This window comes from Loxodonta africana, chromosome 4 (genome assembly GCF_030014295.1).
Source record: "Loxodonta africana isolate mLoxAfr1 chromosome 4, mLoxAfr1.hap2, whole genome shotgun sequence".
NCBI classification, from domain to species: Eukaryota; Metazoa; Chordata; class Mammalia; order Proboscidea; family Elephantidae; genus Loxodonta; species Loxodonta africana.
In genome coordinates, this window is record NC_087345.1 from 82,876,761 (window position 1) to 82,893,986 (window position 17,226).

The following is a 17,226-nucleotide window of genomic DNA, read 5'->3' on the forward strand; positions in this document are numbered from 1 at the left end:
AAAACTTTAAATTTAATTATTTGTCAAAAGTAAATATAAACTTTCACCTGGAAAATATCAGTCTAGGAATTTATGGCATAATTATAATTGCCAGTGGGGCCCTGGTGGCACAGTGGTTAAGAACCTGGCTGCTAACCAAAACGTCAGTAGTTTGAATTCACCAGCTACTCCTTAGAAAGTCTGTGGGGCAGTTCTAATCTGCCCTATGCGGTCGCTATGAGTTGGAATCGAGTTGACAGCAAGGGGTGTTTTTTTTTTATAGTTGCCAATAAGCCTGAAATATATATTTAACACTGCTCATTCTTATTCTAGTCAATGTGTAATAGTAAATGATTGGAAACAACCAAATGAACATGACTTTGGGCAATGTGTAAATCATTTAGGAAATTCTGGTGTAAGTTGTAGTATTTACCAAATGATATGAACCTTGACCTTATCATAGAAAGATATTAAAAATATGCATATTTGAAAAGTAATTTGCAGAATTGTATGAGTCATTATGTGGTTTATGAAAAAGAAATGTTTTTGTTGCTCATAAATGGTTGAAGGTGGTCTGAAATATATTTTAACTACCCCTCCCCCCACCCAGAACACCAAGTCCTAAAGTCATAGCACACAGTAAAAGCTCAATGCATGTTTGATGAATGGATTAATGAATGGATAAATGGGTGGTTACCTAGATGTAAGGTCAGATAGGTGAATGGGTTGAATGATGTGGACAGAAATGTAATGCAATTTAAACCAGCTCTTTTGAGAGGTAAGTGAACATTGTAAAGAGAAGAATATGCACCTTTTCTCTAAGCCCATTTTTGTTTGCTCCTGTTATGGATATTTGATGCATACAGACTGTGTTTTTACTCAGCCTCTGTTCACTTTTGGTGGTGAGGGTAAAAACACCCAGTAAACAACATTGTTTAATTTGTGGCTTTTTTTTTTTTTCAGGAAAATTTTCTTCACCCTTAGTTTTGGGGGTGGACCACATAACCTGTCCTAAGTCAATCATGGCATTCTATCACACCATCTACTTTGATTAATTGACAATTGTGATCTAAATCAAGCCACTCATAATTAATCAAGAGTTTTTTTTTTTTTTTTTTTTCTTTCCTGTAGAGGAAGAATTGTGCTTGTGGAAGTCTGGCTATGTATAAGTAAGCAAGCATTTTCTTTTTTTTCTTGCTCAGTGTCAACTCTTACTTCTTATGGTAAACAATATAAGACAAAGCAAAAATAGACAAACAAAAACCAGATATTTGTTAGAGTTGACTTTAAGGGTCGAAGGTATGACATAGGCTGATTTACTTAGCATAATCTATTTCTCCAGCTTCAGTGGTTGGTTTAAAAATGAGCTTGCCCTGACAAAAACAAGCAGTAATTCCCTCCCATACTTTCTCTGGCCTGGGTCATGTGACTTGCTTTGGGGACTAGGGCAATAGCAAATATGATACAAGTAGAGTTTTGAAAATGCTTGAACACTTGGACAAATATTTCTGGTAAAAATAGATGCAAAAATCCTCACCAAAATATAGCAAATAAAATGCAACTGTATAAAAGGAAATATATACCAAGGTCAAGTGAATATGCAAGGTTGAATCAATATTTAAAAATCAATCGATGTAATCAAATCAACCACATGAACAAGCTAAAGAGGAAAAATCATATGATCTTATCGTTGGATGCAGAAAAAGCATTTGATATAACACGACACTCATTTTTGAACAAAAACTTAGATCAAAATAGGAATAGAAGTGATCTTCCTCAACTTCATAAAGAACATCTACAAAACAAATGCTAATATCATACTTAATGATGAGATTGTTTTCCTCTTAAGATTGAGAATAAAGCAAGGATGTTCTCTGTCATGATCCTAATCAACATCATACTGGACATACCAGCTGGTGCAATAATATAAGAAATAAAAGTAAAGGTATACAGATTGGAAAGGAAGAAATAAAATTGTCTTTGCCTACAGATTACATGATTATCGATATAGAAAATCCCAAAGAAACAACAACACAAACATCTTGAACCTAATAAGCAAGTAAAACAAGGCTTCAGAATACAAGGTTAATATACAAAAGTGAATGTCTTTTCTGTGTACTACAAAGAGTAATTGAAATTTGTAATTTTTTAGAACACCCATTAGAATAGAACAAAAAGTATATAAAAATAAATTTAGCAAAATATGTACAAGAACTGTGTGCAGAAAAATACTAAATTCAGTGAAAGAAATCAAATAAGAGGTAAATAAAGGGGTAATTGTCTTGTGTTCATGGATTGGAAGACTCAATACTTTTAAGACGTCCATCATTTTTCCAAAATTCACTGTAGATTTAAAACAATCCCCATAAAAATTCCAGCAGGCTGCATTGTAGATATGGGCAAACTGATCCTAAAGCAAAAGGCCTAGAAGAGCCAACAAAATACAAAAAAAAAATTTGAAGGACTCACTCTACCCGATTTCAACACTTACTATAAGGCTACGCTAATCAAGAGGTGTGCAAGGCAACATTAATGAATAAAATGTATTAGTGAAATAATAGACAAATAGATCTATGGAAAAGAATAGAGGACCCAGAAGGAGTCCCACACAAATACAGTCAACAGATTTTTCACAAAGGAGTAAAGGCAATTCAGTGGAGAAAGGATAGTCTTTTCTACAAATCATGCTGGAACAATTGGGCATTCATATTTAAAAAAAGAAAGAGGGAATTTATACTTTTCACAAAAATTAACACAAAATGAATCCTAGACCCAAATGTTAACTACAAAACAATAAAACAATTTCTGAAAAATAACACAGGAGAAAATCTAGGTGACCTTGGCTTTGGCAATGAGTTTTTAGATGCAACACCGGAAGCACGATGCAAGAAAGAAAAAATGATAAGTTGGACTTAATAAAATTAAATACTTCTGTTCTGCAAAAGACAGTATGAAAAGAAACAAAACGAAAACCACATACTGAGAAAATGTTTACAAAACATGTTAGAAAAAGAACCTGCATCCAAAATATATAAGGAGACATAAAATTGAACGATAAGAAAACAAAACAAAAAAATAAAAAATTTACCAAAAGAACTAATCAGAGACCTCAATGATAAAGATGTGAGCATATGAAATGATTTTCAACATTATTTGTCATTAGGAACTTTCAAATTAAAACCTGAGGTGTCACTGCATACCTATAAGAATAGGTAAAATTAAAAAAAATCAACAAAACCAAGAACTTTCTTTCATTGCAAAATGAGTGAATAGAATGCAAAATGGTACAGTCACTGGGGAAGACAGTTTGTCAGTTTCTTACCAATTGAAACAAAGTATTTTTTTTATTACCATATGATACAGCAATCATGCTGATTTGAAAACTTATGTCATCAAAATCCTACACATGAATGTTTATAGCAGCTTTATTCATAGCTGCCAAAAACTGGAGGTAGTCACAATGTCCTTCATTATATAAATTGATAAATGATGTTTGGTAAAACCATACAATGGAATAGTATTCAGCTATATAGCGAAACTAGCTTTCAAGCCACAAAAAAACACAGATGAATCTAAAAACGCTGTAATGATGGCAAAAAGATTAACGGTGGCCAGGGTGTGTGTGGTGGGGCTTGAATATGTGATACACATGAGATTTTTTAGGGTGGTGAAACAATTCTGTATGATGCTGTAATTGTGGGTACATGACACTATACCTTTTTCAGACCCATAGAACTTTACAACACAAAGAGTGAAACTTAATGTATGCAAATCTTTAAAAAAAATCATCAGTTAGTAGGTGGGAAAGGTGCTAACTTAAGAAACTATGGAAAGGAGTACAGTCTGTTAGATGGAAGGCAAAAAAAAAAAAAAAAACCTTCGTAAGCACTATACTCTAGTTGTTGAAGTAGTTTCACACAGGGTTACACGTTAATTCTAGTACTGTTACGTATGTATACCGAAATTGAACAATTAAGTAAATGGAGAACAAATGATGGAAGTGAGAAGTTACAGATAAGCAAGGGAAGAGGCTGGAATGATTCTTGCAGTAATGGATTAGATTTGGAGCTATCAGTGTAAATTCATGGTTAGCTTAATACAGATACAGAACAGTACAAAGATTATTATTTATAGATACGTGTATAAATACACAGGTTCATATACACACGTCTTTCTTTGTTCTGTCAGCTAAGAGGCCGTAGACAAAGACACTTCAGTAGCACACCTGGTAGTGACATCAGAGTTGCTCACACCATTCTCCCAAGAAAGGAGCCAGGGCCCCCTGGGGAAAGGGCTGATTCTGTGACTCAGGTATTAACCACAGGAGCTTGGAGCATCTCGAAATCCCAGAAAGCAAGGAAATTTTTGAGAAATTTAAACCCAGTGAACCCAGTAATCGGAATAAGGCAAAGGGAGACAGGAGCCAACTGAAAAGAGGTCATGGTGGTAGAAGGTGGAATAATTTGAGCAGTAAAATAATGTAGCATTGGTTTAAACTCGAAGTATGAAATAAATATCTACAAGTTCATTCTGATATATATAAAATAACAGAACAAATAAATCAATAGAGGTGAAGAAAAAAATCTCCCATACAGATGAATTCCAAATAATTTATATCACTACAACCTCAAGGAGGTGGTGCATAACTCCTGACTCCTTAAATGTGGATTCCTCGAGCGATTTCCTTCCAAAGTGCACAACATGGAAAGGGGGGAAAGAGTGACTTTACACTGGAGAAACCTGGCAAGTACTACCTCAGTCAGGCAATCAAGGTTAACATCAACAGTGATAATACAGATTGATGGTATATACCCTTTTTATTTGTTTCCTAGACTTATGGTAGCAAATTACCATTAACTTGGTGGTTTAAAACAACAAAAACGTATTCTGTCACATTTTTGGATGCTTTTGTTGTTGGGTGCTGTAGATGATTTCTGCTTATAGTGACCTCATGTGACAAGAGTAGAACTGTCCCAGACCAGGTGGCAAAGTGGCTTAAACTTTGCCAAAGTGGCTGTCCTCAGGAGAAAGAAGTGGCAATCTTCTTCTGTAAACATTACAGCCTTAGAAACCCTATGGGGCAGTTCTACTCTATCCTAGAGGATCGGTATGAGTTGGACTCTAGCAACAGGTTTTATTCTTTATGGAAGTAGATTGCAGGTATTTTTCCTGTGGAACTGCTGGATGAGTTCAAACCAACAATCTTTTTGGTTAGCAGCCCAGTGCTTAACAATTCGTGCCACCAGGGCTCCTTCTTCTGGATGCTGGAAATGAAAAATAAGGTGTTGGCAAGGCCATTCTCCTTCTGAAGGCCCTAGGAAAAAAAATCTTCCCTTGCCTCTTCCTAGTCTCTAGTGGCATGTGGGAATTCTTGGCACTCCTTGGCTTGTAGCTGCATCACCCCAATATCTGTCTCCATCTTCAAGTGGCCTTCTTTCCTGCATGTGTATGAGTTTGTGTCTTCTCCTTTTCTGTCCCTATAAGGTCATCCTTAATTGATTTAAGGCCCACCCTAATCCAGTATTACCCCATCTTAACTAGTTACATTTATAACAACCATATTTCCAAGTAAAGTCCCATTCTAAGGTCCCTGGTATAGAGCATTTGGGGGGGGGCACTATTCAACCCAGTACACCACTGATATGATGTGATGAAAATGACATGTTACTTCTGTGTCCTTCTTCCCCAAAAGACATAACCCCACTCCAGTCCAAGAAAAATATTATACAAATTAGAATTGAGTGACATCCTACAATATGCCTGACCAGTATTCCTGAAACTTTTAAGGTCATCATGAATAAAAGTAATCTGAGAAACTGCCATAACCAAAGGAAACAATTTAAAAAATGAAGCTAAAGTAAATGCATTTTCAGACAAACAAAATGTAGCGTTCCATTACCAACGGACCTACACTACAGAAAGTACAAAAGTTATTCTTCAGGTTACGGAAGATGATACCAGTCGGAAACTTGGATGCAAAAAAGAGCAAAGACTGTCAGTAATGATATGGAGAAATCTAAAATATTTTTATCTAAAGCTTAAATTTTCAAAGAAAATTAACCATTTAAAGTGAAAATGATTTTTAAAAAATGAATTGAGGGTTCTGTGGTAGACAAACTTCTAAGATAACACGTAATAACTTCTCCTACTGACCAAAGGCTTCATGGCCTTGTATAAGTCCTTCCCATATATTCTGGGAAGGACCTTGACTTCCCTTTAATCAATAAAATACAGCAAAGGTGATGGAATGTCACAGCTGGATTAAGTTATGTATGACCACCATCTTGCTAATAAACTCTCCTCATTACCTTCTTGATTTTCACCTTTTAATGAGAAAAGTGGCCATGTTGGAGAGGCCCCTAAGGTAAGGAAGTGTGGACAGCCTCCAGCCAATGCCTGGAACTGAAGCCTCAATTTCAACAACTCCCAAGAAATGAACTCTGCCGACAACCTCAGGAGCTTGAAAGGGGAGAGTTGAAGCTGTGGACGAGACCCCAGTCCTACCCAACACATTAACAGCCATCTTATGAGATACACTGAAGTCAAGTACACAACTAAACTGTGCCTGAAATCCTGACCCACAGATATCATGAAAAAATTAATTTACGTTGTTTTAAGCTGCTAGCTTTGTGTTCATCAGTTATGCATCAATAACTAATACAGATGTTGACACCAAAAGTGGGGTGTTGCCAATATCAAATATGTTAAATGTGCGGTGGACAGAATCTGGAAGAATTTTGAGAAGCATGATGGAGAAAGCCTAAATTCCCTTGAACAAGCTCAAAAACAAATTTGTTGATTTCTGCATAATTTTCATCCCTTCCTTTCTTTACATTTCCATTGGTGCTGCTCGTGTATTTTTCAATGACTTTATCCTTTTCTCTCATAATTAAGTAAATTTAGTTTGCCACACTTGAACTTAGTTATAGCTTCTTTGGAGGTCTTTTCACTTCAGTTATCATGTTGACAGCATCAAACTTTTCTTACAGAGATAAATGTTTCAATCTTTTGTCTATGGCTGTGAAAGAATAAGCCTTTTTAAAAAGGGAAACAAGTTCTCATAAAACTTAAGGAATTTATGACCTTGTCTTCTCGAAAATATGAATATCTCTGACAAAATAACAAAAACTACCAACATAACAAAATTAGTACATTTCAGTAAAATATTTTTTAAAAATATGTAAGAATTTTTTTTTTTTTCACTTTTGTATAAATATTGAATGTGTTAAGTGGAAATGTTTCTCTAATTTTGGGGCAAAACAAGAAATTTTGAAGGAAAGAATGTCAAGGAGATGAAGGAGTAGATTTTGAAAATTGTAATAACGTACTAAAATTACAAATAGCTAAACCAAAAACTAAAATTTAAAGAAGAGTAAAACCTTTCAAGACAAGGAAAAAAAAATGTGCGTTGCTAGATTTTAATGAAAATAAAGGAATTTATTAGTGTTTCTTAACCTTCTTCCAATTTTATGGATGTTGTTCTAAGTGGGAAAAAATTTACAGGCATAAAAAGTAACAAAAAAAGCAAAAATATGAAGACTAGGTGTACCCAGAACAGTAGCTATGCACGGTATGCACTCACACACAGTAACGGTGCAAAAGGAAGTCGAAGGCTAATACTTCATCTCTGACTCTGGTACTTCTTGGAATTATTTCTACCTTTTGAATCTGCACTTCCCAGTATTTGGATTGCAATACCAACATTTTTCTGATTCCTTCTGCGTCTCACAGGTTCTGGCTTTCAGAGAACAGTTATTATGCTGAAATAATTGTTTCAGTGGAAAATATTGGCGTTTTCCTTCTCTGACAGGTTTCTGGCTTTTGTAGGTTTTACTATAGTAACATGTGAACACTAAACATAAGAAAATTGGAGAGTCTGTACATAAAGGTCACTAGTTTGAATCCACCGCCCTCTCTTTGAAAACTGATGAGGCATTTCTGCTTCATTGTATACAGTTGCTATGAGTTAGAGTCGACATGATGACATTCATCAAAGTATACTTCAAGGCAAATACCAGAGACATACAAGGCCATTTAACAACGTGAAAAGGGCCAATTCATCAAGAAGATCAAGGATTCCCAAATGTATATGCACCTAAAAACAGAATTGCAAATTGTAGGAAGTAAAAACTAACAGAACTGAAAGGAAAAATTAATGTCCCCAGTTAAATAATTTCAATAGTCGCAAAACCAAACCAAGCCTGCTGCTGTCACGTCACTTCCGACTCATAGAGACCATACAGGACAGGGTAGAAGTACCCCATAGGGTTTCCAAGGAGCAGTTGGTGAATGTGAACACAGAACGCATGAAAGAAAATCATGAGGTATCTAGAAGATTTGAGCAACACTATCAACCAACCTACCCTAACTGATGTTTATTCTTGAGTGTGTTTTCTATAAATATCAGTTAGAGCAGGTTGGTTAATAACCTGTTACTGTCAAGTCCATTCTGTCTATAGGGTCGCTATGATTTGGAATTGACTTGAGGACAACAGGTTATCGACCAACCTGCACTAACTGATATTTATAGAAAACACACCCAGGAATAAAAAAATGTACATTTTTTTTCCCAAGGGCACATGAACCATTTATTATTATAGACAGTAAACTAGGACATAAAACAAATCAATGCAAAAGGATGTAAACAATCTAGAATGTGTTTCTTTTCCACAACAGAATTAAATTAAAATCATTAATAGCAAGATATCTGGAAAATCTCCAAATACAGAGAAATGAAATAACACATTTTGATCACACTTCAGCATGGGTCAAAGAAGAAACTGCAAGTAAGTAGAAAATATTTTTACCTAATTAATAATGAAAACATGGAAGTAATGCAGATAATTAATGAAATAAAAAACAAACAATAGGGAAAAAATTTCAGTAAAACCAAACAATGATATTATTGTAAGGACAAGTGGTCATTCTCCTGGTATTTCCATATTTGGAATATTTTTCTCAAAAATACATATGTGCAATTATCCTGGTCTTTCCTCTCCCTATTTTTCCCCTGGGATTGAAATGTGACATACCTGACAGGTGAATTTTGAGGAAGAAAATGTGCGTGTGAAATTCATCCTTTTCCTTGTCTTTCTGCAGGAGGCTGTGATCTTTGTCGTAAGGTGAATGGTAAAAAGGTCTTGGTATATGATGGGGCGGATCTGGAATTTCAACACTGCCTACCTCAGAAGTTTCTTGTTCAGCTGTTCAAAGCTATGCTTTCAATACCTCTACCTTAAACAAAATTGGTATTTTGGTCTACATTTCTTAAGCTATTTTCTCTCTCTAGTTGACTTAGAACTCAGGCAAGGAAGAAGGACAGGGTTCCTTCAGATCCTACGGTTCCAACAATGGCAAATCGAAGACTCATACACTTTTGGTGGATATAAATTGGTATTACACGCCTGAAGCAAAATGTGTCAATGTCAATGTATTTCAAAATTCTAAAATGTGAGCGACTTTTGCCTCAGGAATTTAGAAGTATTTAGAATACATAAGATATTTATTGGAGGATTTTTAATATGTAACTTTATAATAGTTAAAAAAAAACATTTGAAGCATGGTTAAATATTGATTTATCCATGTAAAGAATAGTATGAAAAATTATGATACAAATGCATATTCATTAACATGGAAAATGTTTATACTTCATTGACTTCTGTATTGATACTCTGTATACTAATTTCATGTATATTGATATATTTTTCCCAATGAAAACACAGACATAAAACAATTTAGTTAAATTTTTAAACCTTTTCTTATCTATGGGTTGAAGCACAGCCAGTATTATATATTTTCATCATGCAATTATTATTATGCACTTGGAATATGTCTAAAACAATAGTTGCATCTTTCTGTCTCTGAGGACACTATCCCCACTGCTGCTTCTGTTAGGTATTTTGCCAAAACTCAGTGTATATTAGATTCATTAGTGGTGCTTGAACTTTGGCCACTAAGGACCTTTTTTTTATACATGTAGATGGCCCTGCACATCCATAAGAGGCTGAGCAAATAAAACATTTGTATTACTTCACAGTGTAAAATATGCCTTTGCTCAGAGAAATCATAAATTATCTCTTCCAAAATTATAAACATCTCCTTATATTTCTCAGACATGTAACAAAAATATCTTTTTATTGCAGCATTGAGATATAAGAAATTATTTCCTAGTTTTAAAGTTCATTAGGATCTCTAGTGAGAGTCTGTATATGATGAGAGATGTTGATAACTCAGGGAACACTATCTATTCCAAAAACTGAACTGTGAACATGTATGGATTCATGAGAAGGGCATCTGTGTGCTATTGGACTCTACTAACACTTTCAGTTTCATCTTTGGGACTATCAAAGTTATGCAGTCAACTAAAGCCATGATTGCCTTCCATATGTGTAAGTATGTTTTCATTTGATACTTTGTTTCTTTCTTCAATCAACATTCTATTTCCTTGTTTGAACAAAATATTAAGCTTATATCTCTTTGAAATTAAAGATGACAGTAATTAATTTGAATCTCTCTGGAAAACAAAAACAGTATTTCTGATATTACTGGAAATATTTATGACATGCATCAGTAAAGAGATGATCAATTCCAGTTCACTCTTTCTATCTTACAGCGGTACCTGTCATATCATAGGTTCTCCAAAAGGGGGTGTGGGGGAATGCAGAACAGAAGTTTAAATTCTCACGGAATCCAATTTTTCTGGAGCCTTTAGGCTGGATGCAACCCCAAAACTATTGACTGAGATAATCTTAAAACCTTAAACCAAAAATATCCCCTGAAGTCTTCTTTAATCCAAACAAGAGTCTAGTTTAATTAGTGAAGAATGTCTGCCTGGAGCACTGTGCTCTTTTAAGAACTGTCTATATGAGACCAAATTTGACAACAGCAACTTAAAAGATTAGAAGGAAACTTAGAGGGCAGTGAGTTTATGATTATGGGGGAGGAACAATTCAAAAAGGGTGAGAATGGTTGTAAAACTTGAAGAATGTAATCAATGTCACCAAATTGTGCATGTAGAAATTGTTAAATTGGTGTATGTTCTGCTGTGCGTATACTTCACAGAAACTAGAAAATAAAAAAAGAAAGAAAAATGTCTTAAATGAATTAATGAGTACTCATAGAAGCAGGATCATTTAAGGGTCAGTTTGAAGCAACTTACCTCACAATGTCACTCTAACAACATATATGTACGTATATATATATTCTATATATATTTATATCAAGATATAACATTGGAATACCAATTTTTCTACAATGTTATAATTCATGATTACTATGGCTGCTATCTAAAAAGTCGGCAGTTGGAATCCACCAGGCGCTCCTTGGAAACTCTATGGGGCAGTTCTACTCTGTACTGTAGGGTCACTAAGAGTCGGGATCGACTCCATGGCAATGTGTTTTTTTTTTTAACGGAGCTGATTATATATGCCAATATCCTTGAAATACTAGAAAATGTATCTGAGTTAAACTAGTTTATCAGAACATTTCCCTAATATTCTAGTAGTAGAGAACATAAGTAATGATGATTAGAAAGGGAGAAGACTTTTGGAATCTGACACTTCTCTGAGTTAAGATTCCCAAGTGAAGCCTCAGGAGTTTAAGAATTCTCTTGACTTAGGTTAGAAAGGTCAATCTCTGTGCAAAAGGGTAACTCGCTCACCTACTAAATATTTCTCCCTCTGAGGCTGAATCAGTGCTCCTTTTCAGTGAAGCTACCTATGAATCACAGGTGCTGTTTTTATAGAAGAAAAGTGCCTCAATTCAGCAGACCCTAGAAAAGCCATTCACATTACAAGCTCATGGTTTTCTCCATGGGAAATCCATTCCTGCCTTGCAATAGTGGAAAATCAGAACACCTTGAGTCTTTTATTAAAGAAGATATGTTGTTCTTGACTTATAAGGCAAATATGATATTATTCTTCCATTATTTTCACAAAATTTCAAGGAACACTACATCATTGGAAAATACATTTCATGTAGGCAACACAATAATGTTTAAAACAAAATTTGTCAATACAATCTGACAATCTAGTTAAAAGAGCTCTAGGAAGAATAATCTCGAACAGTGGTAATAATAAGAGGGAAGGCTAACTCCATCTTGGAGAATCATGGATGGATTCCTGGTAGAATTAATACCTAAACTGAAACTTGAAAGAGGGCCATAAAAGGTTATAGAGTACAAGTGGAGAGATGATAATGGTGGAAGAAACACATGTGGGAATGTCCAGAGATAATTTTAAGCATTGCTTTTGGAGGAACTGCAACTAGATTAAGTCGGGTGAAGAAAACTGAACCAGGAGACATGAATTCAGCAGCCTGACTTTGTAGACTATACTTTATCACTATTGTATGCTTCCTTTTGTTAACAGCCAGAACAAGTATATTAGTAGGGTATAGCAAGAAATATGATAAATTGCACCAATTGTTACTGGATTAGAAACAGATAGGGGAGGAATAATCATACCTGGGCTTGAGAGAAACAATTCTAAATACATTGATTCTAAAAGATTAAATGAGGAGCACCAAAGATATATGTTACGGTATGTTAATATGATTTTGAAATATTTCAGCTATAAGATAGACAGTGAGAATTAAGACAATGGTATGAGGGAGGGAAGAAAAGGAGTAAATTAACAGGATAGTAAGCATACAGAAATGACAAGACCTGGTGATAAATTGAAAATGGGAGGAAAAAAGAAGAAATAAATACTGTCACTAAAAGAGACTCAGGTTGATAGGGGAAGAGGGAGAATACTGAGTACCACTTTTAAAATCATGAAATTTGCACAACTACAGGATATTCAAGAGGAAATAATAAGATACCAAAAATAAGAATGTTCAATATAGTAAAGAGTAATGAATGTTCATCATCACTGTACAATACATAAAAGGAGTAGAGCTATATCACTATCAAATGTATTTAAAATATTTTTTATGGGGAAAACCTAGAAAAGTTTAGACTTTAAGGCATTAAAATAAATCTTAAAGAAAACCTGTCTAGTTAAAAAATATCTGAAGCCCCAAAGAAGGTGGACTGGCACCACATGATATGTATTCATTACCAGTTTAATGACTAACATGCAAGCAAAAGGCATGCTAGAATTTTCTTAATAAAGACCATTGTTAGTGTATGTTGGGGCCTTTCTACTAGCAGTTGCAAATGACCTCTTTAAAGTGTTAAAAGGCAAAGATGTTACCTTGAGGACTGATCCAAAAAGTGCCTGATCCAAGCCATGCTGTTTTCAATTACCTCATATGCCTGTGAAAGACAAAGAATAAGCAAGACCGAAGAATCGATGCCTTTGAATTAGGGTGTTGGTGAAGAATATTGAGTATACCATGGACTGCTAAAACAATGAACAAATCTGTCTTTGAAGAAGTACAGCCAGAATGCTCCTTAGAAGCAAGGATGGCGAGACATCTTACACTTTGGACATGTTGTCTGGAGGAATCAGTCCCTGGAGAAGGACATCATCATGCTTGATAAAGTAAAAGATCAGCGAAAAAGAGGAAGGCCCTCAATAACATAGATTGACATAGTGGCTGCAACAATGGGCTGCAGCATAACGATTGTGAAGATAGCACAGGATCAGACATTATTTCACTCTGTTGTACACAGATTTGCTGTGAATTGGAACCAATCTGATGGCACCTAACAACAACAACTGGAAGTGGAGTCCTGGTGGCACATTGGCTAAGATCTTGGCTGCTAATCAAAAGATCAGCAGTTCAAATCTACTAGCTGTTCCCTTGGAAACCCTATGGGGCAGTTCTACTCTGCCCCATAGGGTCCTATGAGTCAAAATTGACTCATCAGCAATGGGTTTTCTACTAGAAGCACGCCTGGGGCTAGGTCAGGGGAAGGCAGAATAGTTGATCCAAAAGCAACTTATTAAATGGGACATGATTTCAACAATGTTTATAATATATGTTAAATTGACAGCTATTACAGTGAGATTGTAGATTCATTAGAAGCAGCAATGTAAAACATGTGATTGAAATATGTGTGGCCAGATTGTGTGATGCAAAGAGAAGGCAATCGAACATTGCGATGTTTTGGGCTTGCTTCTTCACTAACCAGTTGCACAGGATTCGCTCTCATGTTTACTTTATTTGAAGTTAGAAGCTGGCTATGACTCTGAAGTTCCTCATACTAAAGCTTTACTATTGTTCCAAACAGATCCTGTAAGAAACAATAATCGAGGATGAGAAATCAAACAGCACTAACAACCTTCATCTTGCTGGGACTGACAGATGATCCTTGGCTACAAATTCTGATCTTTATCTTTCTATTTCTTTCCTACATGTTAAGTGTAACTGGAAACCTAACCATCATCATCCTCACTCTGGTGGATTCCCACCTTAAAACACCAATGTATCTTTTCCTTCAAAATTTCTCCTTCTTAGAAATTTCATTCACAACTGCTTGTGTTCCCAGATTCTTGTATAGCATGTCTTCTGGGGACAGGTCCATCACCTATGGTGCTTGTGCCAGTCAACTCTTATTTATAGACCTCTTTGCAGTAACAGAATTCTTTCTCCTGGCCACCATGTCCTATGATCGCTATGTGGCCATCTGCAAACCACTGCATTACACAACCATCATGAGCAACAGAGTATGCAAGAACTTCATCCTCTTTTGTTGGGCAGCAGCACTGGTGATCATTCTTCCACCAATTAGTTTGGGTTTGGGCCTGGAGTTCTGTGATTCTAACGTCATTGATCATTTTTGCTGTGATGCATCTCCTATCCTGAAGATCTCTTGCTCAGACACATGGCTGATAGAACAGATGGTTATCGCGTGTGCTGTGTTGACATTCATCATCACCCTCACGTGTGTAGTTCTTTCCTACATCTATATCATCAGGACAATCCTAAGGTTCCCCTCTGCCCAGCGAAAGAAAAAGGCATTCTCCACTTGTTCTTCCCACATGATTGTTGTTTCCATTACTTATGGTAGCTGCATCTTCATTTATGTCAAACCTACGGCCAAGGACGAGGTGGCAATTAATAAAGGCATTTCACTCCTTATTACTTCTATTTCACCAATGTTGAATCCCTTTATTTACACACTGAGAAACAAGCAAGTGAAGCAAGCTTTCAATGACTCAATGAAAAAAAAATGCATTCTTCTCAAAGACGTGAAGGTAAAAGGAAGGTTGATGAATCCAATTAAATGAGACAATGAATGGTCACAAACCTGATGCCTCTAAGACCATTTGTCTCTATATAATTCATTCTCCAGTCATATTAGCATTCTCACTTTCTCTTTAAACTTACTTTCTGTAAATCCTAATGAATTCATTCTCTACCCTCCATTAAAACCAAAGTTTTAAAGGATATTCACTGCCATTATCTGGAAGAAAGTGTTGTTTGCCAAATATATTGTCCACTCTCTGGGAAACAGAGTGGGTCACATTTTTTCAATTTCATTGCAGTTACATGCGACTGTGTAAAGGAGGCATGGCTAACCCAGCGAGAGTGGAAGTGAGGTGCACCATTTCTAGTGCTAGCCTATAAATAACCCCATAAGTGATCCATCATGCCTTTTTCCCACCTGCTGACCAGATGCTTATGTTTATATGACCTCGTACACTTCATGTTGATATTGAAAAAGCCTTGGGAAGGTCTCTGAAGGACTATATAGAGATCTTCCATACCACCACTAAATTGAAATCTCCATGAACTGTTTATGTGGGTACGAAATAAATTTCCACTCTTTTTGACCTATTGCCCATCTAGGGAACTATTTTAGTTAGCTATTATTAAAAAATCTAAGACATACTACATTTGGAAAGCAGTGAGGAAACTGATACTGAAGATGAAAAACTTGAAAACTTATGTAATGCAATGGGAATACTTTTAGCAAAACAGTGCCTTATTTGGAAAGTTGGCTAACTGTCTACTGAGATTATTGCTCAGGGAAGTATTTGAACAAAGCCAATAGTATGTGTTGTCTACTATTTGCTACATTTATCAAGGTTTTGTAGAATAAGACTGAGTTTGAGCTAAAATTTGCTGGTTTGAGAGCAGAAATTAAAGGGAATAAAAAGGATACCAAAATGTGAGATATAGCAAATTCATAAAATCCAACTGTTTCCAAACCCTAAACAGTAAGAATAAAAATAATAAATAAGACTAAAAAGACTTTAAGAAAAAAAGGCCAATTATGAGTTCTCAAATAAAAAAGATTCAGCTCTATAATATAGGTTATATTAAGGGTATTTTCTTTTTAAGCAAGGCTTTTGTTCCAGATAGGCATAAATTAGTCACCATTAAGTTACAAAAGGAGCCCTGGTGGCTCGGTGGTTAAAGTACTGGGCTACTAACCAAAAGATCAGCAGTTTGAACCCACAGGCTGTTTCAGAGGAGAAAGACCTGGCAGTCTGCTTCCATGAAGATTTACAGCCTTGGAAATCCTATGGGGGCAGTGCTGCTCTGTCCTATAGGGTCACTATGAGTTGAAATCAACTCAATGGCAGTGGGTTTGGTTTTGATTTGGGTGGCACCATGACTAAGCGTTAGACTGCTAACTAAAAAGTTGGCAGTTTGTACCCACACAATTGCTCCGTGAGAGAAAGACATGGCTATCTCCTTCTGTAAAGATTAGAGGAAAGGAAACCCTATAAGGTAGTTCTACTCTCTCTTATAGTGCTGCTACAAGTTGGAAGCGACTGATGACACACAACAACAAGTACAAAAATGAAAGAAGTAAAAAAAAAAACAGAGCAGACCTGAGAACTATGTCTAGGAAAGAACAGTGTGTGGAATTTCTGGCATATAAAACTGATTGGAAACAAATAAGTCAGGAGTTTTCTAGCTTGATGAGGGAATTTGACGGAGCTTCCATGATGTTTTTTCTTTTGCCATTTGAATGCTAATCCCCAGGGTAATCTCTGAAGTCACAGGTTATATGTGGCACCCATGCATGTGAAGAAAGAATCTAACATTATATAATCTTGAGTCTCTTTGCTATATTAGTTAGCCTACAATATTTATATACATATATTTAAAGATGATGAAAACAGATTTCCTAAAAATGTTATTCTATAATGAAGGAAACCACAGAAAATTGCATTTAGAAGTATAGTAAGAATTACTTCTGCAAATTTACTGGAAATAAAGAAAGAATTATCCTGGTAGCCTCCTCCAAACCCAATGCATGAAGCAGTGATTTCCATTTGGGGCTAATAAGAATTTAAGATTTAAAAACAATTAACAGGATGAAAAATAATACAATGCAATAAT

The 17,226-nt window shown here is 35.6% G+C and overlaps 1 protein-coding gene across 1 annotated transcript; it reads left to right on the forward strand.

Moving 5' to 3' along the window:
• Positions 1–14,143: 14,143 nt before the first annotated feature.
• On the forward strand, positions 14,144–15,158 carry LOC135231308 (olfactory receptor 6C2-like). Its single transcript, XM_064285140.1, has one exon. The coding sequence runs from the start codon at positions 14,184–14,186 to the stop codon at positions 15,156–15,158; it is 975 nt and encodes a 324-aa protein (XP_064141210.1). The 5' UTR covers positions 14,144–14,183.
• The last annotated feature ends 2,068 nt before the right edge of the window (positions 15,159–17,226 follow it).